General features: G+C 47.6%; 1 protein-coding gene across 2 annotated transcripts in view; it reads left to right on the top strand.

Moving 5' to 3' along the window:
* grk4 (G protein-coupled receptor kinase 4) overlaps window positions 1-23,463 on the top strand; it is a 66,622-nt gene that overhangs the window by 24,189 nt on the left and 18,970 nt on the right. For both annotated transcript variants that reach the window (XM_084072960.1, XM_084072961.1), the window contains exons 3-7: window positions 3,091-3,203; window positions 5,395-5,472; window positions 6,400-6,500; window positions 22,681-22,773; window positions 23,380-23,443. In XM_084072960.1, the coding sequence (XP_083929086.1) occupies window positions 3,091-3,203; window positions 5,395-5,472; window positions 6,400-6,500; window positions 22,681-22,773; window positions 23,380-23,443 (449 nt within the window). The remainder of the gene's footprint in view (window positions 1-3,090; window positions 3,204-5,394; window positions 5,473-6,399; window positions 6,501-22,680; window positions 22,774-23,379; window positions 23,444-23,463) is intronic.

Below are 23,463 nucleotides of genomic sequence, written 5' to 3'. Positions count from 1 at the left end.
ATGCACGTGTACACACACACACACACACTCTCACTCAGAGCCATGCCAAAGTAACTACCGGTTGTTTCCAGATCTCTGCTCACCTGCTAGACTTAAGGTTCTTTTCAATAACAAGACTTCTAGCTGACCGTTTTAACAAAACAAAAACACTGTTATCTGAAGCTGGACTTGAAATCACATTAAGTTTCAGAACAGTTGTTGCAAATCTGCTGGTGGACACACCACTAATTATCAGATCATAAGCTAAATATGTTATGTAAGGCAGTAGTAGCCAACCACTATAGTTTTGTGAAAAATCACAACTAAATCAGGGGAAATGGGTTGATTTGCCGCGCAATTAAGGTTGGGTACAGAAACCTGTGCCAATACGGCACTGGTTCCTATACGACCATTATCTACCGGACTGAATCACAACGCAGTGGTGCTTATTTTAGGTGGCACTTCAGTGATGTTGCTAGGTACGTGACTACCTGTCCAGTGTAATGCGTTAAGAAGCCTCATTAAAAACAACAAATCCATGTTGAAATAATCCTAACACTCACACCTGGCGTGGCTTCGCAGTAATTGTGAATAAAGCACCAATGTTGGGTATGCACATGAGCTAAACTCATGTAACATGAGTTTAGCAAAGTGAGGTGAGCAGGGATTGGCAATGGTATACAGATGGTCTACTTTGTGGGGACATATTAGTAGCCCTGCACAGAACCGTCCCAATCCGACCCTGACCCGTGGTGTTCGGCTTAGCCCAAACCTTATGAGCCCTACCCGAGGCCAGACACCAAAGGTATTTAATCTCTCTCTGACTCATCTTTCTCTGATGCTCGCTCACTCGCGCTGTCTGATACATGCATGCAAACTCAGACAGAAGACACACGTCACATACACTACTAAGAGAGGTCAACTTGTTGTAGTTGTATAAACATAACCTACAAGTGACACCAACACAAATGATCACATTAATAGGCTACCAAGTTCCCAACTGTCTACCCATTACAGAGAAGCATAAGCAAGCCGTAAAGAATAAAGTCAAGTTACGTTGTGAATGATCCAGCATCAAGAAAGCAATTGAAGTGTTATGGTCTACATTGTTTCCTTGTGTGAACAGTGAACAATGATCTTTCATGTATGTGAAAGCTTACATGCACACTCCTAGTAGGCCAGGGAAGAACAGCCACCCCAATTTTCGGAATCGCCCTCATGGTGGTATAACAGGTCGCTATTTGGTCTATTACTCTTGAATCGTACGTCGTACAATCACATTTCCTCCTGGATTCTGTGGATGTATCAATCAGATTATTCATATTCCGTTTCCGATTGGCTATGATTGACTTGCGTAGCCAACCCGGCTAGCACACTTTTCTAGATTATTATTTTTATAATTATTATTAGGGCCCGAGCACTGCACCAGTGTGAAGCCCTCTTGAAATGCAAGGCATTATTATTATTACAGGGTTAGGGCTAGGCCGGTTAACCCTAAGACTCTTCCAGTACAACCCGGAAACCAAGAGACAGAGCCTGTGGAAGACCACAACTTCACCCAGACCCAAGAAAACACGTATGTCCCCCCATCGGTCGATATATCCAGTGGTATACTTTGGAATTTTTAACTAGTGGAGCGCTATGTCAAGCGCACGTGCACACGCTTGCGCATACACTGATTGAAATAACCTTTAAAGGGGAAGACCACTCATTTTCAACATTGCACTATGTCTTTAATACACCTTAGAGCTGTTGTGTGGAAATAAGAAAAAAGTACCCCCCCCCCCTCTATGTTGCCTAGAACTGGATAAGTGATTGAGGTCATGTGATCAGTGACATACGCAGGGTGTACTTTTGGCTGAGGGGGCGGAGCCAAAAGTACACCCTGCGTATGTCACTGATCACATGACCTCAATCAATTATCCTTTTCAATGTTCAAAGTTCAATGTTGAAAATGAGTGGTCTTCCCCTTTAAGTGTTGTCATATACATTTATCTTGCAGACGTCACCTCTGTAATTTAATTCTGCTTCAGGACATCTGACAGTAGCCTATGCCTACACCTACATTACTTAACAGGTCACACAATGGACCATTGATATGCATCCAGCCAGGGTCATTCCTTATGTTTATTCACACTGTTGACACTCGGCACGAGTCGGCAGCTTTTGTAAGCGTTGGTAGAAGGTGTGAATGGTTGTTTTTGATTGATACGCAAGGGGCAGTCAATAGAGGCGCTGCCAATGTATCTATTGTTGTCGGCGGAGCAGTTTTTTTTTCTCTCCTCCGTCTTTCAGCAGCTAGGTGGGGCAAGAGCTAAATTGGCGGGCCACAGTTGCCCAGTACGCTTCGGGGGTGAATCTGGAACACTGAGTCAGACTTGTATGTTGAGTAGTCTCGCGTAGCCAGACAATCGGACATGTCTTCCTACCGAAACGTCTGGGTACATCTAACTTCAATGTAGGGGCTAGAACTGGGTGGAAACGATCCAGAAATGAGAAACAGTATTGCAGAACCAAAGAAAAAATAGATGCGTAGGTTTATCTGTCGGCGCTACTGCCTTAAACATGTGATAAAGTTGTCAGTAGGAATATACACAGGAGCATGCGGATGGAGTGGGCTGAAAAGGGGTGGAGCCAAACCAGAGTTTAACATGAAAAAGGAGGTTGTGCCCTCAGAGGCAAAAACACAAGATTGTTGAGAGATAGATATGATTATTGGCCAAAAATCAAGGCAGACAGGGAGAAAGAGGGAGTGGGAGAGATCTTGCTGTCAACCACTGATGGAACATGTCCTGGGTCTTCTTCCTCATTTGTAGGAAACATGACTCCAAACAGACACAGTTCTAATAGCCTGTGGGCCAGCTGCAATAAAGAGCCACGCATATTGTATGCACACTGGGAGCATGCATGAAGAACCCGTTCGTTCACACAGGTTCAGTGTGTGTAGTAGTAGTAGTAGTAGTGTTGTCTGTAGGCTACTGTGACTGTTCTCTCACACATTCTTGTCCAAATAAATGAACAAATGGATTAATGCAATTCAGATTTAAAATACATGTTCAATATTAACTGTCTGTCTGTCTCTCTCTCTGCTTCGTCATTTTTCCTCTCAAGAGAGGGACTACACCAGTCTATGTGAGAGGCAGCCAATCGGTCGGCTGCTGTTCCGCCAGTACTGTGACACCAGGCCAGAGCTGAAGCGCTGCATTGAGTTTATGGACGCTGTGGTAAGATTACATTGAGTTTACATCTTAAATATCTCTCTCTCTCTCTCTCTCATATCCGGACTTTCACACTTAATTGCATTGCCGCTATTGCCTTAATTTTATGCTGTCCTCGTTCACCTCTCCCTTTTCTCTCTCTATCTCTGTCTTTCTGTTGCCCACCCCTGCCACGGGACAAGCCCATGTCTGGGCCTGCAGAGCTTGGGTGGGGGGCCGTGAGGGGCCCAGGGGGGGTGGAGGGAGAGGAGAACAGGCTTTTGGTCGATTGCCTGGTCTTGGCAGGGGGGGAGAATGGTGTGTCGGTGGGGGCCGGGTGAACAGGGATTTGGACAGGCTGTCAGTGAACCGACCCCTCCCCTTCCTCCGTGCACTCTCTCCATGAGGTCAAGCCCACGTCATAGGCAGATCCCCTGAGTGAGACAGCAAACACAGGCCCAGGCTTGTGTCAAGGCCCCTGGAGGTGTCCAAGAAAGGAAAACAGGGGAGGGGGTCATGCTTATTTAATAAGAACCTACATTAGTTTCTCTAGAGCCAGGACGGGGCACACACACACACACACACACACACACACACACACACACACACACACACACACACACACACACACACACACACACACACACACACACACACACACACACACACACACACACACACACACACACACACACACACACACACACATACAGCCTCACTCTCATTCTCTCATATATGCACATAAATGCGCAAAGGAAACCTTTCAGTACTTGACTTGGGCCGTTCGTTCATGCTTTGGCAGTGATGTGTGGTAGTGCAGCTTAGGTCCATTACTCCTCCGCCAGGGATATTTTCTAACAAAGCACACCACAAGGCAGTCATGCTTCAGACAATCTACAAACTCATATTTGACTAAAAATCACAATCTTTAGTGATGGTACGTCAGCCAGGCAGTCAGCCAGGCAGGTGACAGAGGCAACAGATGAACATGGTGATCTTTCTTGACCAAGATGGAGTTTAGTGCTTCAACTATGACTATTTTCATTATCAATTAATCTTATGATTATTTTTTCATTATGCGAGTAGTCGATTTGAGTAATATAGAAATGTAATCACAGTCAAATACGGTAATAACATACTAACATAACATACAAACTTATAGTAAATGCAAGTTATCACAACCCATTTACCCAGCAGTTAAAACAAAGACAAGCATTTAGCAAGTTGCAAGTTGTCCCTAGCATGTATTTCAGATTTTTACGTGGTACGTGACTAAGCATCAATTACTGGAATTTCGCAAGTTTTCTGTTGACCAATTAATGGATAATTTGATTGTCATATTGCTTTGGTGCTGACATTATTTTTGCTGTCTGATTGTCTGCCTTTGCTCATCCTTAAAGGTAGGGTAAGTGATATTGTTTTGTTAAATGGCTATATATTCTGATAGTAATCATGTATAGAGTGTTTCTTCATTAACAGGGGTCTCCCTTTACAGGATAAACAAGTGAAATTTGAAGTAATGACACAAAGAAATGAGCAGGCAAAATTGATACTGGAACACTATAACATTGAAGCTGATAAATAGGTTGATTGGCTGAAATTGGCAACCCACCTATGTATTTTCTGTTTATTAAAGAGCTGGAGAGCCAGGGAGACCCCTGTTACTGAACAAACGCTCTATACCAATGATTACTATCAGGATATAGCTTTAAACTTTTAATTGTAACCAAAAATATCACTTGCCACTTTAACCATTATTTTATACTGTGGCTATTCAAAAATAGCAGATATACAAGCTCATAGCGCTTCACTTCGTGCTGCGCTATGAGCTTATATTTTTGAACGATCGTGAACATTTGTAAAAATCTTAAAATATATATATATATATTTTAAAAGCGAACATTTTTAACTCAAATCTTTGCTTCTTGAGGTCCCTGGAACAACCTATTTTGAGATGGGGGGTCGGCAGCCAACTACATAAGGGGGTCCCTTGACATCAGCACCACTAATATAGCAACATGAGTTTTTCAGAAAACTGTTAGGATTTAGAAGACATTTGTAGAATCGTCCTCAGGTCTTAATGGGTTAAGTCTCACTTTTCTCACTTCTTTCCTGGTTCTCTCACTATGATTTATTGTGGACAGTGGCTAAATGAGCAGCTTCCCTGTGTATGTGTGTGTGTGCAGTGGTTAACAGTCTCTGGGCCCTCTGTTGACAGGCAGTGTACCAACTGGCCCCTGATGAGAAGAGGAGGGACTATGGACTGAATGTTTTAGACACATACTTCAATAACGGGGTGAGACACACACACACACACACACACACACACACACACACACACACACACACACACACACACACACACACACACACACACACACACACACACACACACACACACACACACACACACACACACACACACACACACACACACACACACACACACACACACACACAAATGCACTCTATTTTGAGGATGCTACTATTGAATTAAACAATATTACAGGCTGTGCTTTTCTGTCATTATTGCCATGACAGTGGTGTGGTCAGTGTTCCGTATGCATCACTGAAGTGCCAATAATGACGGTAAAGCACACTCTCAAGTGTACTATTATGATTATACAACGGTTAACAAAAAAAATTGATATCAAAATGTTTGCAATATTGTTGGGCTATTGGCTCTCAAAATAAAAACTTCAGTTTACTTTAACTAATGAGCTAAATAGAGATCATGATTTCCCAAACTGAATAAATACCACACTTAGAAACACAAAACTTCAGCTCAATCTTGTTGTAACAAATATATCCACGGCGCGTGTGTTTTCCCAAGTCGGCCATTTAACACCCCTTCCTTCAAAACGTCTATACGTAGTATAAAAAAATATCAGAAGTGCCGTTTTTAGACGGCAACGGCGTTATCGGGGGTTGAAAGCGCAACCTGTTGTATAATGTGCCTTACTGTACATACAGTGCGGATGGCAGTAATGGAAAATGCTCCTCTAACTGTGGTGATGATGTTGGTGCCTTACTTTCCTGTACTTATAGAAGTTCATATTACAGCATGGAGGAGCGGCTGAACCCGCTATTTCTGCTCACCTTCGACTAATCAGCACCCGCCCCACCCCCACCCCCCACACACACACACACACACACACACACACACACACACACACACACACACACACACACATACTGTTTCTCTCCCTTTCTGGTCCTCTAGTCGGCAGCCCATCTGCCAGACATACCTCAGGATGTGGTGGTCGGATGCCGGGAGAAGTTGGAGCAGAGTCCCTGCAAGGAGCTCTTCAATGACTGCAAGACGTAAGACGACCTGCACTTCACTCACGCATGCACTTCACGCACGCACGCACGCACGCACGCACGCACGCACGCACGCAATGGTTTCGCCCTGAGTTACTTTAGGTTAATTTAAAGTCCATTTGAGTCGCACTCTCAGAATGAAAAAATGAACACTGAGGATTTTACTGTGCAGGAACATATGGGTCCTGTTGTGGTATTTATGTTTGTAGTTTATCCCTCTCAGTGGCACAGTTTTCTTGTACTTGTGTGTTGCACATAGCTTACCCTGTCACAGTAATGATGATGAGGCAGCTGACACCTGGAGTGCAAAATCATACACAACACTCTCTCTCTCTCAAACACAAACACACACACACACACACACACACACACACACACACACACACACACACACACACACACACACACACACACACACACACACACACACACACACACACACACACACACACACACACACACAACACAAACTCGCACACATGCAATGGGCGAATGCAATGGGAGCACTGGGCAGCGAGGGCATCCGGATGGCTGGCATGAGAACAACAGCTGCCTCAGTGTTCCCCCATTACTTACACACACACACACACACACACACACACACACACACACACACACACACACACACACACACACACACACACACACACACACACACACACACACACACACACACACACACAGGCACGGGCACGCACACTTGCAGGTGTTTGTGCTTCCTGCTCTGACAGCCAGGAGAAACAAACAGCCTAGGGATTATTACCTACCATGCATTTTTTATTTTATTTCACACATCCATGCACCCACATGCACGCATACGCACGCAACGCAGATTGATTTCTTCGCCAGTCTTGGCGGCAGGCTTTCGTGTGTGCGATAGTCATAGACTGAAAATAAGCTGTCAATTCTCGCTGAAGAACGTCAACCCATATTGTCCATGACCCAACAAGTGTCCTCTCCTCCAGGGTTTTTTAGTGCGTCTTCTTTTCCCCACTATAAACATGGGCAACAAGTATAGCAGTGGAAAAGTAGGTCTCAAGGGTTACTCAGTGGTTCCCAGTTCCCACACAGTGTGCCATGAGACAAGTCCAGGTGTGCGCTAGGATTTTGTGACAACCATACACTATTATTGCAATATATACAACTAGAGAAAATATTATGAATTTGTTTTTAAAATGCACTATGTGAGTAATGTATGGCACTCATTTCTCAATACAGAGGCTAATTCTATTCTTTAAAAATATATTTTAACCACTTTCAAACTGGTGTCCATATTTGGGGTATGTCATTACATGCATATTATAATATAAATTGCATTGACAATTACACTTATTATTTCATTAACTTTTTATTTCTTCACAAATAAATACAAAATCCGATCTACAAGCCGACCACACTTCATGATGTGATGCATTGTGAGCTGTAGAACGACTATTTTCATTATGAATACAGGCATGCCTTGAGATTTTGACTTGCCCATTGGTGGGCTATGGGCCCAGAACATTGTAGACATTACAATGGTAATAATAAAATATACAAAATAATAAGATTAAAAAGTCAGATTACCGTAAATTGAAGGACAAAAACAAAACAATATAAATATTTTTTAAAAAGCTCCCGACTATCTGCTTTGATCTGGCTCTACCCTGTGCAGCATGCTGTGCCTCGCCCCAATTTTGCAGTTTCCAGTTCTGAGGCCACAGTTCTCTGCCAGGTTGTTTTTGGTTTCCCTTGTTTCCTCTTTCCAGGTGGGGTCCATCTCTCAAGGCTACTTTAGGAATGCGGTCCTGGTCCATTCTGAGGACATGTATAAGCCATCTGAGCAGTCGATGTTTAATTTCCAGCATCACATTGCGACAGTTTGTCTTTTTGTACATGGTCCTCATTGGAGATCTTTTCTTGCCAAAAGATGTGACATATCTTCCGGAGACATCCATTGTGGAATGCATTGATCCTTTTTCAAGTCACTCTCAAGCACTCGCGAGAATTCTGAGCCACACATCAGAACTGACTTAAGATTACTTTTAAACAGTGGGATCTTGGTTTTTGAGCATGTGCTGTTTGGATTTCCAGATGGTCTTGCAAATGTGCTGCGAGGCGAGCTCTCCCGAGCCTTATACTGATGTCCTGGCTGCATGCATTGTCCTTGCTCATGCTCAGGAGACTTCCCAAATATGTAAACTCCTCGACATAATCGAGAGAGTTGCTGTCCACAGTGATCGGTGCATATGGTGTTGAGTTTATGCATATCACTTGGATTTTGGCTATATATTGGGATATATTGGCATATAGCTATTCATAGCAAGAATAGTAATGCAATGAAATAAAACACACACACACACACACACACACACACACACACACACACACACACACACACACACACACACACACACACACACACACACACACACACAAATGGCAAGTAGTTGCTTGTTCTCCATTAGTTTACATTTGCTACCAAAACAAGGGACCTCATGTTACTCTCACTCCTCACTGGGAGATGCTACAATCATGATGAATAGTCATGAGTTAGAAACATCCTTTAGTGCAGAAAGAGCTGGGTGGGGAAGGTTGGTATTTGTCACTGCATGTATTCCTACAGGCTGGGGCGGTGCCTGTCAGCAGGCAATTTTTAAACAGGAGCAGTAGGGTGGAGGCCATACGTTGTCTTGGTAGGGCTGCTCACTGGCAGGTGAGCCAGTATAGGGTACAAAAGCAGTGGCAAGCAGTGGGAGGAATTAATTGGCCACATTGAGGGAAAAAAGGGGAAGAAATAATTGGCTACTTAAATGAATAAACAGATACATAGTGTTATACAGATACATACTGTGTGTGTGTGTGTGTGTGTGTGTGTGTGTGTGTGTGTGTGTATATATATAGATATATTTAACTCTGATTAATGTTGGACAATATGTACCAGCCATTTGCTGGTAATCATATAAATCCTGTGGCTGTTGTGTTTTCCATTGTGTGCAACCCACTTCGGCGGCTCAGCAAAACCCAGCAACCCCTTGACCAGGGCCGTGCCCTCTCACTGAGTACAGAGTTTACCCACAATCCCTCAGCCTGGATAAAAGCCGAATTTCATGTGAAACTCTGTTCAGCCACAGAAAGGCGGAGTGCGGATTGGTTTTGGGAATGTTAGGGCCAGCCTCTGTCCCTGGACTCTTTCTGCGGAATACCAGAATCTGCAAGTGAGGTTTCTGAAGGAGAGGGAGAATCGTTTTTGACAATGTCAGACTCTGCTGTGATCTCAGCCTGTGATGCTAGAATGACACAATGCGTGTTGGTTGAAGGTCAGGGAACATTTTAAGGGACAGCTAGCCATGCTGATCGTAAAGTGTTATGGCGAAACCTGATTTGCTCGTTTTAAAACATAGTTGTCTTCTTGACCAAAAGCATTGACTCGAGGGCTGTATAAGTTGCAGAAACCACGTACTGTATGTGCGTGGCTGTGGTATTGATCATATCAGTCGGTGTTAATATTGACACTGGGTTACTTGCACATATTGTGCGTGTGGGATGTTGAGGATCGCTTTGTAATAAGTGACAGTACGTACAGTATGTGACAAAGTTAACTAAGTGCATTATGATAGTGTTTTGTGTCTGTCTGTTCGGGGGAAAAACAGCCTAGGCTGAGCAAGGTGTTAGTTTTATTACATTGCTCTCTCGGTGTTCACATATGGGAAACAGCGCCCTCTGGCGATGATACAGAAGCTTCACATTCACTCCCTCAGGACCAAAACCCTTTTTGGCCCCGAGGGTCTCCCGTCTCTTTCCGGTAGTCCTTTCCCCAAAGGCATAAAAGGAACCGGAAAACGGAAGTTCGTTCTCTTGGCTTCCTTCTGCCTCAGATGAAGGAGCTTCACGCAGCAAAAATATCTACAACTACGAATTCTACAAAACAAGCACGAGTTTTCTGCGGGTCCTCAAACTCTAAAGCAACGAGGCGGATCTCGTCCACAGAGTTCCCCAGATCTCTCTCTTTTTCCCTGTCCGCTGTGTTTTTCCGGAGAAGAGCACAGCCCTCCAACAAAGAATCTACGACTAGCTAGCAGCCTAGCTTGCTATGGCTCGACGTCGTCCTGCAGTAGCCGACCGCCGGGAGTTCCAACTTCGGCGGTGCGGCTCCCGTTCCTGCCCCCAGATGCTCGATGAGTGGGACGCACACAGCCACTGCGTCGCCTGCCTAGGCCTCGCCCACGCTGAGGACGCCGCTTATGAGCTGTACCCGAGATGCTTTGAATGCGCGTCTTTCAGTTCCAACGAGAGGAGGACCCGTTTCCTCGAGGCTCGGAATCTTTTCCAGCCTCCACGATCCCTCTACGAGGACCACGAGGAGCAGCATGGCGACGACCGCTACTTCTCCTCTCGCCGGCGTCTTCCCCCGACAGCTAGCGGCTCCAGGGCTCTGGAGCCTCCGAGATCTACTCACCCTCCCCGCTCTCGCTCCCCGCCGAGGGACGGCCACGGGGGTGCCTCGCCCCGCGTGGAACCCCCCCCCACACCACCTGGTAGCCGCACCGAACACCGTGCGGCTTCGCACTATTCCTCGGCGCCTGGGAGCGTAGCTTCGGCAGACGAGGAGGATGACACCATCGCCCCTTACCAACCCGAGCGGCATGGAAGTGAACGGGACTACCAAGTCATCGACGAGGTGGCGGAGGATGGGGAGATCGTCCGGGAGGATGCCCACGTGGTGGACCGAGCGTTCGTCCCGGAGGATGCCCACGCGGCGGACCGCGGCCCCCCCACCCTCACCCTAGCCATCGCCCCAACCCCCTCCCCTACGGAGGCTCGCGCCGAGGCGCTCACTGCCCCCCCGCCGGCCGAAAAATTAGATTTTCCCCTCCTTGAGCTATACAAAAAAGCCACCGTCAGGTGTGGCCTCAAATGGCCAGGGGATGAGATAAGCGAGACCCCCGTCGACAGCTCAGGTTTCCAGGGTCTCGAATCAGTGGAGGAGAAGGTTACTAAGAAGAGCAAACTTCCCCTGGCGAAAGGCTTCGCGACGGCTCTCGCTTCATCGTGGAATAATCCGACAGCCCCCGACGCGGATCCCAGACGTCCACGTTTCGACATTGATTGCACGGGTGCGGCCGATCTGGGCCTAGGCCCCCCCCCACCCATGGATCGCACACTGGCCCAATCCCTCCTGCATAGTCAGCCTCGTGGCCAGAAGGCTCCTTTTTCGACAACAAAAGACCCTCCGGTCTTCTGCAACGACAAGGATGTCGCCGGCTCGGCGGCTACTAAGGCCGTGTACAAGGCTGCGACATCGGGCGGCAGGGCTCTGAACGCCACCGCCCTTCTGCAGGGTTCGCTGAAGGAGCTGCTAAGCGAGGCGGGAGACGCCGCCACTCCAGCCCAGTTGGCTGAGATGCGACGCCTTACTCAGGAGATGATCGCTTTGAATAAATACACCACTGAGTGGACGGGTAGAGTACTGGGGCTTTGCGTCGTCCACGAGCGAGCAAGGTGGCTCGATCATGTCAATTTTCGAGGACCGGATGATAAAAAACATCTTCTGAACCTGAAAATCACCCCTCAGAATCTTTTCCAAGGAGCCGTGGGCTTTTTGCAGGACAGCCACACGGCTCGAAAAGCCCAGGACGAGGCGGCTCTCTCCTGCATCCAAGCGCCCCCCAGGGCACTTCCCCCCAGACCTCAGTCCCGTCTCCCGCGACAACCGGACCGAGGAAGGCCGGTGACACGGCAGGAAGGCCCAGCTCGCCAGGCCCAGTCTTCCTCCGCTCCACCAGCCGTTCGTGAACAGCGGGACCGAAGGGAGGACGACCGCCCCCGCCCCCCGCAGAACCGGCCCAGCCAGAGAGGCTCGACCAGGGGTCGCGGTGCCAGGTCGCGAAAATGACATTTGCACGCCCTGCGTGGACAGCAGGGATGTTTTCTCCCCCGGTCCCCTCTCCCCTCAGATGGAGGATTCGCGCCTGTATCTAGTGGCCCCGGGCCTCAGTTACGGGCCGCCGAGGAAGAGGAGGAGATCCCCTTCGGAGCCGGCAGACGCGACGGAGGATCGCTCGCCGGGCACCAGAAAAGAAAAGATTTTGCTAAAAACACACACATATGCCAGAGCAGATTGTCTGAGTGTGCATGCGTTAGGAGGAAATGTTTCGCAAAATACACATATACATGCCAGAGCAGAACGTCTGACCGTGCATGCTATTGTTGCTCCTGTATTTACTGCCAATGTTGTACCTTTTCCTGTAATAAAGATGAACAACAAAAAAATGAACAACAAAAAAATGCAAGTAAAAACAGTCGATATGAAAATGAGCCGGAGACCGCGATGGACCCCTTCTGGGGGGCCCATGGTGGTCTCCGGACAGAACAAAGGCTTTGTGACGGGCCAAAACCGTCACATGCTACATGGGTCACGCCAAAATTTTCCTCGGCGCCTCAAGGTAAGACAAGGCCAAACTATTGTCGCAATGACGGAGGGAGCAGCCAAAATGGCCGCCTCCACCATGCAACACGTGTCGCTAAACAAGATGGCGGCCCCCACACGCAGACACGTGTCGACAATAGCGTTGACCGTTCCCTTGTGCACTTCCGGGACAATGGCCACGCCCATGAGCAAGAATGTAACGACAAGCACGGTAGCCATGCCAACGAGCGCAGCCAAGATGGCGGCTCATGTGAGTACGACTACAATAACAATCCCCCCCAACCCTCTGACGCTACACCTCGAGCGTTGGAAAGAATGCAACGCCAACCCCTGGGTGCTTCGTACGATAGCAAAGGGTTACAGGCTGCAGTTTTCTACAAAACCACCCATGTCCGACAAAGTACTTTTGTCACGAGCGAGTGGTCAAGCGGCGCTAACGTTACGAGAGGAAATAACCTCCCTATTACGCAAGAACGCCGTGCGGGAAGTATTACCAGGAGAAAGCCGGCTCGGTTTCTACTCGAGATACTTCCTGGTCAAGAAGAAAGGGGGGGGATTACGTCCCATCATGGATCTACGAGCTCTCAACAGGTATTTGAAAACCTTTCAGTTCAAAATGTTGACGGCGGCGGCGTTACTACGCTCGGTCCGTCAGGGCGACTGGTGGAGCTCAATAGATCTCAAGGACGCTTATTTTCACGTCCCCATTTATCCACCACACAGGAAATTCCTGCGGTTCGAGTTCGAGGGTCGTGTGTACGAATACCTGGTCCTCCCGTTTGGGATGTCTTTGAGTCCCAGGGTGTTCGTGAAATGTACTCAGGCGGCGATAGCCCCACTGAGACAGAGGGGTATTCGCATCGCGAGTTACATAGACGACTGGCTACTGAGCGGGGACTCGTATCAGGAGGTGGTTCACCACACCCATACAGTAGTGTCGCATCTGACCTCCCTAGGTTTCACGTTGAACCTCGAGAAGTGCAGGCTCACCCCGTCCCAACACGCTACTTTCATAGGCATCGAGCTGGACGCTATTACTCTCAGGGCTCGGTTATCTCAGGAGAGGATAGTCTCGTTTCTGAAGTGTCTGGCCATGTTTCAACTGGAACGCAAGGTCCAGTACACAATCTGCATGAGGGCGGCGGGACTCATGGCTTCAGCCATTTCCCTGGTACGCCTGGGCAGATTGCACATGCGCCCTTTTCAGAGATGGATGGGCTCCCTAGGGATCCCGGTCACTCAGGGTTTTCGCCGGGTAACGGTGACCGCAGCGTGCATGCAGTCACTTCGTCAATGGAAAGTAGCCTCTTTCCTGTCAGAGGGCGTCCCAATGGGGAGGATCATCTCCAGGAAGATGATAACCACAGACGCCAGTCTGTCCGGTTGGGGCGCTACCTTCGAGGGCAGGACGGCCAGGGGTGTGTGGGACCTCAGTCTGAGGAGGGCCCACATCAACTACTTGGAGTTGATGGCGGTCCTTTTGGCGTTGAAACGCTTCAAGCCCCACATCAGTGGTTGTCACGTTCTGGTCAAGACGGACAATACCACGACCATGGCCTACATCAACAAACAAGGAGGCTTGAAGTCTCGTACCTTGGACGGTTTGGCGCGGAAGCTGACGCTGTGGTGCGACACGCACCTGGAGTCAATCAGCGCCTCTCATGTGCCAGGGGTTCTGAACAGAGGAGCCGATCTTCTGTCCAGGGGCAAGATTCATTTTTCAGAATGGTCTCTGCACCCCGCGGTCGCAAACCAGATCTGGGCCAGGTTCGGACGGCCCCGGGTGGACCTGTTTGCGTCAGAGGAGAACACGAAGTGTTCTCTGTTTTTCTCAGTGAAAGGCCAGGCTCCGCTGGGTGGGGATGCTCTAGCGCACGAGTGGCCGAGGGGACTGCTCTACGCTTTCCCGCCACTGGAGCTGATCCATCCCACCCTGGAACGAATCAGGCTCCGGGACCTGACGGTACTGCTGGTGGCTCCAGCATGGGGCACATGGAGGTCGGAGATAGCTCCCCTCCTATACGATCGGCCCTGGCCCCTCCCGCTGCGAGAGGACCTGGTACAGCAGGCGGGGGGCGAAATCCGTCATCACAGACCCGCAGACCTAGACCTGTGGGTCTGGCCCGTGAAAGGGAGAATTTGACTGCGTCTGGTCTTCCACCTAGAGTGGTGGCTACTATCCAGGCTGCTAGGGCACACTCCACTAGGTCCGTCTACGGAGCTAAGTGGGGTGTGTTCGAGGAGTGGTGTATGGAACGGTCCCCGGTCGTGGTCCCGTTCCAGGCATCAGTAGCAGACATCCTGACTTTCCTACAGGATAGGTTGGATCTGGGAAATGCTTTCTCTACGATCAAAGTGTATCTGGCGGCCATCTCTGCCAACCATGTTGGTTTTGATGATGGGAAAACCGTGGGAAGACAGCCCCTGGTGTGCCAGTTCATGAAGGGCGCGTTGCGTGAACATCCTGTTTCACGGTCCTTGTTCCCCACGTGGGACTTGGTCCTGGTGCTCGACTCACTCTCTCGTCCTCCTTTTGAACCTTTGGAGACGGTGGAACTAAAGTTCCTCACGCTCAAGACGGTGCTTTTGGTTGCGCTGACAACAGCGAAACGGGTGAGCGACATTCATGCCCTGTCGGTAGTTCCGGAGTGCATGAGGTTTGCTGGTGATGGCAGTAGGGTGGTCCTTAGACCCAACCCGGCGTTCATCCCCAAGAACCATCTGGCGGTGGTGACACCGACTGAGCTGGTGGCTTTTCACCCGCCTCCGTTTGCCTCAGAGGAGGATCAGAGGCTGCACTGTCTCTGTCCAGTCAGAGCCCTGCGGCTGTATGTCCGGCGGACTGCGGCCCGGGACCGACCTAGCCAGCTGTTCGTTTCCTTGGGCCCGGGGCCTGGGGGAAAGGGGGTGACTAAGTCTACGCTTTCCCGTTGGATTGTGGAGGCTATTCGCCTGGCTTACACTAGTAGGGGAGCCCCAGTGCCTGTGGGCCTGAGAGCGCACTCTACTAGGGGTGTGTCGACGTCCTGGGCCCTCCTCAAAGGGGTGGCGATTCGGGACATCTGCACGGCAGCGAGTTGGGCGTCTCCGTCAACTTTCGCTGTTTTCTATAGCCTGGACGTGGCGGCGTCTTCCATGGCGCACGCGGTCCTGGGTGTGTCTTCCACCTAAGGTGGTTAGGGGCGTGGAACGGCTGCGGATCTGTTCATGCCCCTGTTCTTTAGTGATTGATAGGCCGATGTTTGGGCCTTAGATGAATAAGGCGGACTTCGGTCTGTCAGGGCCCTTCCCCTTACTAGAATAGACAGGCTTGCCTGCTTTTTAGTTTATAAGGCAGACTTAGGTCTGTCAGGGCCCCACTTTTACTGTTCCATTTCCCAGACTCGGTGGGTCTGGGGGTGTGCTCTGGACCCTGGGGGTCCGGAGGCACAGGGGTGCCAGGGGGCCACGTCCCGGGGGGACGGGGCCCTGGTGCCTAGGTGCTGGGGCAGTTTGTGTGGTATCTCGTGTAGATACTTTCCGGGGGTTTATATCTCCCATATGTGAACACCGAGAGAGCAATGTAATAAAACTATAGGTTACTTACGTAACCCCGGTTTTATAAATTGCGAACGAGGTGTTCACAAAAACACCCTTCTTTTTGCTCGGCAGAAGGAAGCTGGTGTATAAGAGAACGAACTTCCGTTTTCCGGTTCCTTTTATGCCTTTGGGGAAAGGACTACCGGAAAGAGACGGGAGACCCTCGGGGCCAAAAAGGGTTTTGGTCCTGAGGGAGTGAATGTGAAGCTTCTGTATCATCGCCAGAGGGCGCTGTTTCCCATATGTGAACACCTCGTTCGCAATTTATAAAACCGGGGTTACGTAAGTAACCTATAGTTTCTGTTTGACTGACATGCTGGGAATCATCAGTGGTTGTGGTTTAGTATAGCCGAGACACTCGTGCACGTGCATACCAACAAACACACACACACACGCACACACCCGTCAACCCGCTCTCTTTGGCCTCTCAAATCATGGTCTATTAGCCAAATGTATACTTTATCGTACAACCTCAGTGAAAATAACAGGTTTTCAAGTAAATACACGATGCAGTGCATTTCCCACAAAATTCTCAAAATGTAACCCGTCTTAGTTTAAGGATTTTACTGTGCATGGAAGAAAAGGCTCTCATGCACATGCAGTGCAGCGATATAGCTACTATACAGTCTATCTATGCGTTGTATTCGTTATAGAGACAAAATACATTTACCGCGACTACTACCTCCATTGTGTTTGTGAAAGGCCCCCCACCGCCCTCCTTGCACGCTAAACAGCCAACCAGAGAGTTCCAACCCTCTCTACCGCCCTCTCCACCACCCCGCTGCTATCGATGTCTGACAACCGACTGAGCTGGCTCGGTCGGCGAGCGACGCCTCACTACAACTGACGCCCCGCCACGTCCGTGTACACACCACCTACACCACAACAGATTTTTGGACACGCACGCTTTCCAACACATCAATGCCGACGTCAGCCTGGTGTGTTGGTACTTTTTGGAGCAGTGGGCGCTATTAATGGGGGGATTAAGTGTCTTGCTCAGGGAAACTTTGACACATAGACCGGGTCTGAGTGGGCGAACCGGGGACCTTTTGATTCCCAGACAGCCCATCTACCCATTCAACAAAGAGTGGAGATCCAGGTGGCAAAATAACCGTTCTAGCACTGTGTACAGTGGGCTGGATCGCATCAACTATAAAACAATTTAGTCTTGTTAAACTTATTTGGTTTTGGCAAGCCGAAAAGGAATACTTCTTTTGAAGTATGCTACCAGCTTAACTCGACTGGATGGTTGGAGAGTGGCAAAAACATGTGAGAGACCTTTTGAATGAAAGGGAGATGAGAGATAAACAGAGAGACGTCAGAGTTGGGATGAGAAAGAGAGAGGGAGGGATGGGCAGTGCACAAAGTAATGGAATGTGGGAAACAGATTTTTCAGTATGAGAGTGAGAAAACTGGAAACATTTGGAGATGTGGAAAAGAAGTAAGGAGGGGGGGGGGTAGTGTGCAACATGCACAAACAGAGAACAACACACAGGCGCGTGTTTGTGCATCGCCAATACACCCATCAAGATGTTTTTGAATGGAATCCCTGTTCTAGTTTGGCTGTCACTCCTTCCACTATCCCTGTTATTTAAATGCCCACACAGAATTTTAATGATTCTTATTCCGATATGGAATACGGACCTCAATCCCATTTTCTTTTTAGAGGAAAAACATGTAGGAAAGCATGGGACTGCATCTGGAAATGTGACTTCTGGCAGAAACACACAGACAAATTTCATCCCTAGCTGATTAATTGAATTCTGTTAGCGGTGAACATAATGCTGTCGTGTCTCACCAACAGCAAATGTGTTGTACGTTTGTTTCTCTCTGTGCTTTGTCTGTCCCCAGTCTCCACAAAGGTCTTGGGATGATTTGTCTCTCCTGTTCTTTTTCCCCCCACTGTCTCTGTCCCCCCTTCTCTTTCTCTGTTTCCAACAAAAGCCATATTGTAGCTGTGTTTATTTCTGCTCACAGTGGTGTCTGTCTGATGCTCAACTCCAGGCGGTGCAGCAGCCGGCCTCTGAGTTTCTGGACCCCTTTCCCACAATATATCAGGGGCCATCTTTTACATCACACTGAAGTCCTCTGGTGGTTCAGAGCCATGTCTGAGAAGATCCTTGACAGCTATGTCATGTTTGTTATTGTTTTCCCATGTAGCCCATGGATAGAGGGACAAATGTCACTTATTGGGTCAATCGGTGGGGGTGAATGAATGATTTTGGTAAGATAAAATGTATGCAGACGTGTAAAGGTTGTTTGATGTTGTACTTGAATCAATCCATTACCTGTTATATCCTATACACGTCAAATAATTGAATTGATATCTTCTAACTTCGCAACTTTACAAGTAATAGTTTGAAATGTAAATGAGGACAGGACTAAAGTGGCACAAATGCAATTTCAGCAAGACTGAACCATCCAGATCACTGTTAAAAGTGCCTAATAGTTTATGCTTAGTTTATTACAATACAGGGGTAAAATAGTTGTAGGCTACTGAGCCACATGGGCTAGAAAGTGTATCAAATACATTAATGAAAGTTACAGATACAAATTACAATATGATATATAGATTTTGTTCGTTTTGTTATGTAACTTTGCTTCAGATACTACAACTACTACTAGATACAATTACGCTTGGATACACTCTTTGTTTATCACACTTATTCATTGCAAAGTTATGGAATTATAACTTTGCTGATCAATTATTTTTTATCTTTTCATTTTTCTCCCCAATTTTATAATTTTATGCCAATTCCACCCATGTACAGTATACTCATCTCTCTCACTGCCAACACCTTCTGTTGGTCTGAGGACGGTGTACACAACCACACGTCTCCTCCGATACACATGAAGTTGCCAGCCACTTCTTTTCACCTGGTGCATGTGGAGGAAAACTCTTTCCCTCACAGTCCTGCCCCCTGAACAGGCACTTCAACATGTAGGAGTCACTAGGGCGGCGACAGAGATCACCCTCTCCTGCTAGCTTCGCAACCATGAACATGGCCGATTGTGTTCCTTGGGGGATGCCTGGCCAAGCTAAAGGCACCATGGAGGAATCAAACCCCAGTCGGTGGGAAGAACTTTACCCCTGCGCCACCCCGGCGCCTCACAAAGCCACATCATTTAAATTTAACTCATAAGTGTCACAGAGATTAGCGATTGCTGATTTGATCTATCAAAGTCCCACAGGGCTCTATTTAATTATTTGTATAGTCTAGCCTGTTGCTACTGTTAAAGGGACAATCTTTTAAATGCATTCTCAGATATGTCTTTGGTCAAAGAAAAAAATGGTTCTGCAGGCTTGAGGGTCTCTCTCTTTCTCTCTCAAACACACAAAAACATAAAACATAAAACCAGGCCTTGAAGTATGAGACCCATGGCTCTAATGAGAGTTACGTAGTGTAGACTTCCTTGAGGCTAACAAAGTAAAAATGAGCTTTTATTTCTTTCTAGTCATATTCGTGGACAGAAATTATAGGCACATTTACGAGTATTACCCTACAGATACAGATAATATTCACATTGTGTAAATACTTTATTCCTTTAACCCATTTAGACCTGAGGCCGATTCTAAAAACACCTTCTAAATCCTGACCTTTGTTTTCTTAGAAATTACAACAAATGTATGTTGCTATATACTGTACATAGCAACAACAACCCCAATAGGGGTTCCCGTCCCGAAAGGTATAGTTACAAATAGGGGTTCCCGCCCAAAATGGGTTAAGTACTTTAAACATATAGTTTTGTGTCTGCTCTTAATCCATTATACTTTTTTAGTAAATAAAACATTGAACATTGAATATTTTATCCCATTAAATTTCCCTAAGCCCCCAGAAAGTAGTATGCTAGCGCTGTCAGCTTATCCAGCCTGGTCAGTACGTTATTGGTTCCAAGAAGAGATCTGGTCAAATTCACTGAAGTAAGGGGTGAAGTGTCTTCTTTGTATGCTGCTGGTGAATCAAATGTCCGCATTTAAACATTTGGCAAATGGCTCATCAACACTGCGTTTTTGTTCATTTAAACACTTTCATCTGTAACACTGTACCATCCTACTATAATTCTAGTAACCTCACGGGTGGTAGCTGTCTTGTGTCTTGGGTGGACTCTTGATCAAACTGCGCATGCGTCGTTGCCAGGTTTCGCGAGAGAAACAAGCAGCAAGGTCTATGAAAACAAGGCCAAACGAAACGAACCCTGCAAGCAACGAGGTCTATGAAAAGAAGGCCAAACGAAGCGCCTTCACACATATACCTTGCCTCTTGGAAAACAGCTGATCTACAAGCTCACAACGCGTCCCCACACCCACCTGCACTTTCACAACCAACGCCAAAACACAATACCACCAATATTGCCCCTAAAGCGCTTACAGTAGGCCGACATGGCAACACCACGCTGCACCATAGACCCCGCCCACTCTTTGAGTGCACTCTTACGGCCGATCTACACAGTACACACCAGACTTTTCAAAGCGAGCGTATGCGTTGTGCGTACCGTTTGTTTAGATCCAATTGATTATCAATGATACCGGCTACACCAGGCGCGCGGATACGCGAATCCCCCATACGCAGACTTTTAAAATAGGACTGGATCTAAAAGTGAGCGTGTGTGCGTCGTGTGTGCGAAAAAAGTCTGCTGTGTTTCCACAGTCACGGATCTCTCTGTGTGTGTGTTTGTGTGTGTGTGTGTGTGTGTGTTTGCGACGGGACCCGGGGGGGGGGGGGGGGGTGGACGAGTAGCATCGTGCCTCCGTGGTGTGTGTGTGTGGGTGGGGGGGAGATGATCGCCCGTGTGTGTTCGCGACGGGCCACGGGCCGCATGGATGTACCGTGGTGTGTGTGTGTGTGTGTGTGTTTGTGCGCGTGTGTGTGTGTGTTGGCGACGGCCGACGGGGTGTTTGTGTGTGTTCTGTCGGGATATGCGTGTGTGTGTGTGTACACACTACTACACAGTACAAACTCACTTTCGATCCCTGATAAACTGTCTGTTCTCAGCGCATAAGCCAAACTGCACACTTTGGGTGCTCATATCCCCCTACGGGTATGGTCTAGTACAGAATAAACTTCATAAAGCTCAGAGACGGGGGATAAACATCTGGTTGATTTTTTTGTTTGGATTAATGGCATTTACTTTTTCTTTTATACTTGAGTACGATGATAATATGAGAAACATAGTCTTTTACTGAAGTGGTGTTCTTCTAATGAGTGACTTTCACTTTTACCCGTAATTTTCTAGTCAAATATCTCTTATCTTTTATTCAAGTATGGCTTTCAGGTGGTTTAAACAAGGAACAAGGTGTGGCTAGTAGTGTTGTTTCATACACAGACAGGTTCTAACAACGCTCAATGGAATTATGGGTGACTTAGGGGTCAGAAGATGTCAGAAATGTGACCTCCCCCCCACCCCCCGGGCCCATCATCCCAGAACTCCTCTTTGATGTCATCATAAGTGAAAGTCAAAGGACCTCGCCCCCTTCCTACCCCAGGGCAGGAATGTTACTGGCATGGAGATTGTTGGGTGATTAAGTGTGTGTGTGAGTGTGTCGTTTAGTGAAGAAAATGAAGGATAGTAAAGTAGATCACCTGATCATGCAATGCCCCCCCCCCCAACACACATACACACAGAGACACAGACTCTTCTGTTAAGGTGAGATTAGAAGTTTTCCACTTTTACCCTCCTGCCTTTTAAAGACCGGTTTCCTAGAACCCTTGGTTTCCCGGTTCAATCGAATGGAATGTTCTCATTGAAAGGCATTTTTCATATTTCACGGTGAAGTATTGACACGAAGTTCTTTCCATCTTTCCATTGAGAATGTGTTTTGAGCTCTAGACACACACACACACACACACACACACACACACACACACACACACACACACACACACACACACACACACACACACACACACACACACACACACACACACACACAATGATTTAGGGGGCAGTCAGATGCAGAGGATGTGTCTGTTTCTAATGAAGGCAGCTTGTGGAAAGGTTACAGCGAGTTATGCCTCCCTGGGGAGAGACATCTGTCTGTCCGTCTCCGTCTGTCCGTATGTCTGCAGGATCTGGCAGAAAACTGTCGAAGTGCAATGGAGCTTCTGTGTGTTTAGGGCTGTTGTTACCTGAACATCTGACCTACAGTACGGTGTCATTAAAACAATGTTGTGTCTCCCTCCCTCTGTGCAGGATAGTACGTGAGCATCTGAGCGGTGCTCCCTTCTCCTCCTACCAAGATACCATGTATTTCTCTCGCTTCCTGCAGTGGAAGTGGCTGGAGAGGTGGGTACCCATTGCAAGCCACACCATTGGACTAACATGAATATACACAGTATGAGCAATTCCGTTTAATTGCCCCTGCCAGCCCTTGGCCTGCATGTTTAATACCTATTGCCAAGCTGAAAATTGAGCACAGCAGAATTCGCCTGACACGGTTCTATGATAACGACAGCAATTTCCATCATAACTTGTTCAGTATGTGGAAGGACGGCAATGTTGTTTCTTATACTCTTTCACATTAACTATAATAACACAAAAGTTGAATGATGTACCTAGGGGATCTAGACTGAAAGCAGGAGGCTGTGTACTTCTCTTGCATATTTGCACCAATAAAACAAAGGCAATGCTACCGTACCAATCAATGTTTCTGTTTTAGAGTGGTTAATAATTGATGATGTTTTGCGTAGTGGCTGGTAACTGAAACAGGGAAGAAACAGCAGCCATCAGTGTAGATTAATAATGTATTGCAACATTATTCTGTCTGCAACATCACACAGCCTGAGAGAATGACATAACCTGTCTTTTTTTCTCTCTCTCTCTCACACAACTTTAACTCTCTGACCTCATCCTTCTTTATCCTCTCTTTCTTTCCTTTGTCTCTTCTTCTAGGCAACCAGTAACCAAAAATACCTTCAGACATTATAGAGTACTAGGAAAAGGTGGATTTGGTGAGGTGAGTGTCTTTGCATCCAA

This window comes from Gymnoscopelus microlampas, assembly GCF_963454915.1.
Source record: "Gymnoscopelus microlampas genome assembly, chromosome: 2".
NCBI classification, from domain to species: domain Eukaryota; kingdom Metazoa; phylum Chordata; class Actinopteri; order Myctophiformes; family Myctophidae; genus Gymnoscopelus; species Gymnoscopelus microlampas.
The sequence above is the reverse complement of the archived record's forward strand: the minus strand, read 5'-3'. Positions and strand labels throughout refer to the sequence as shown.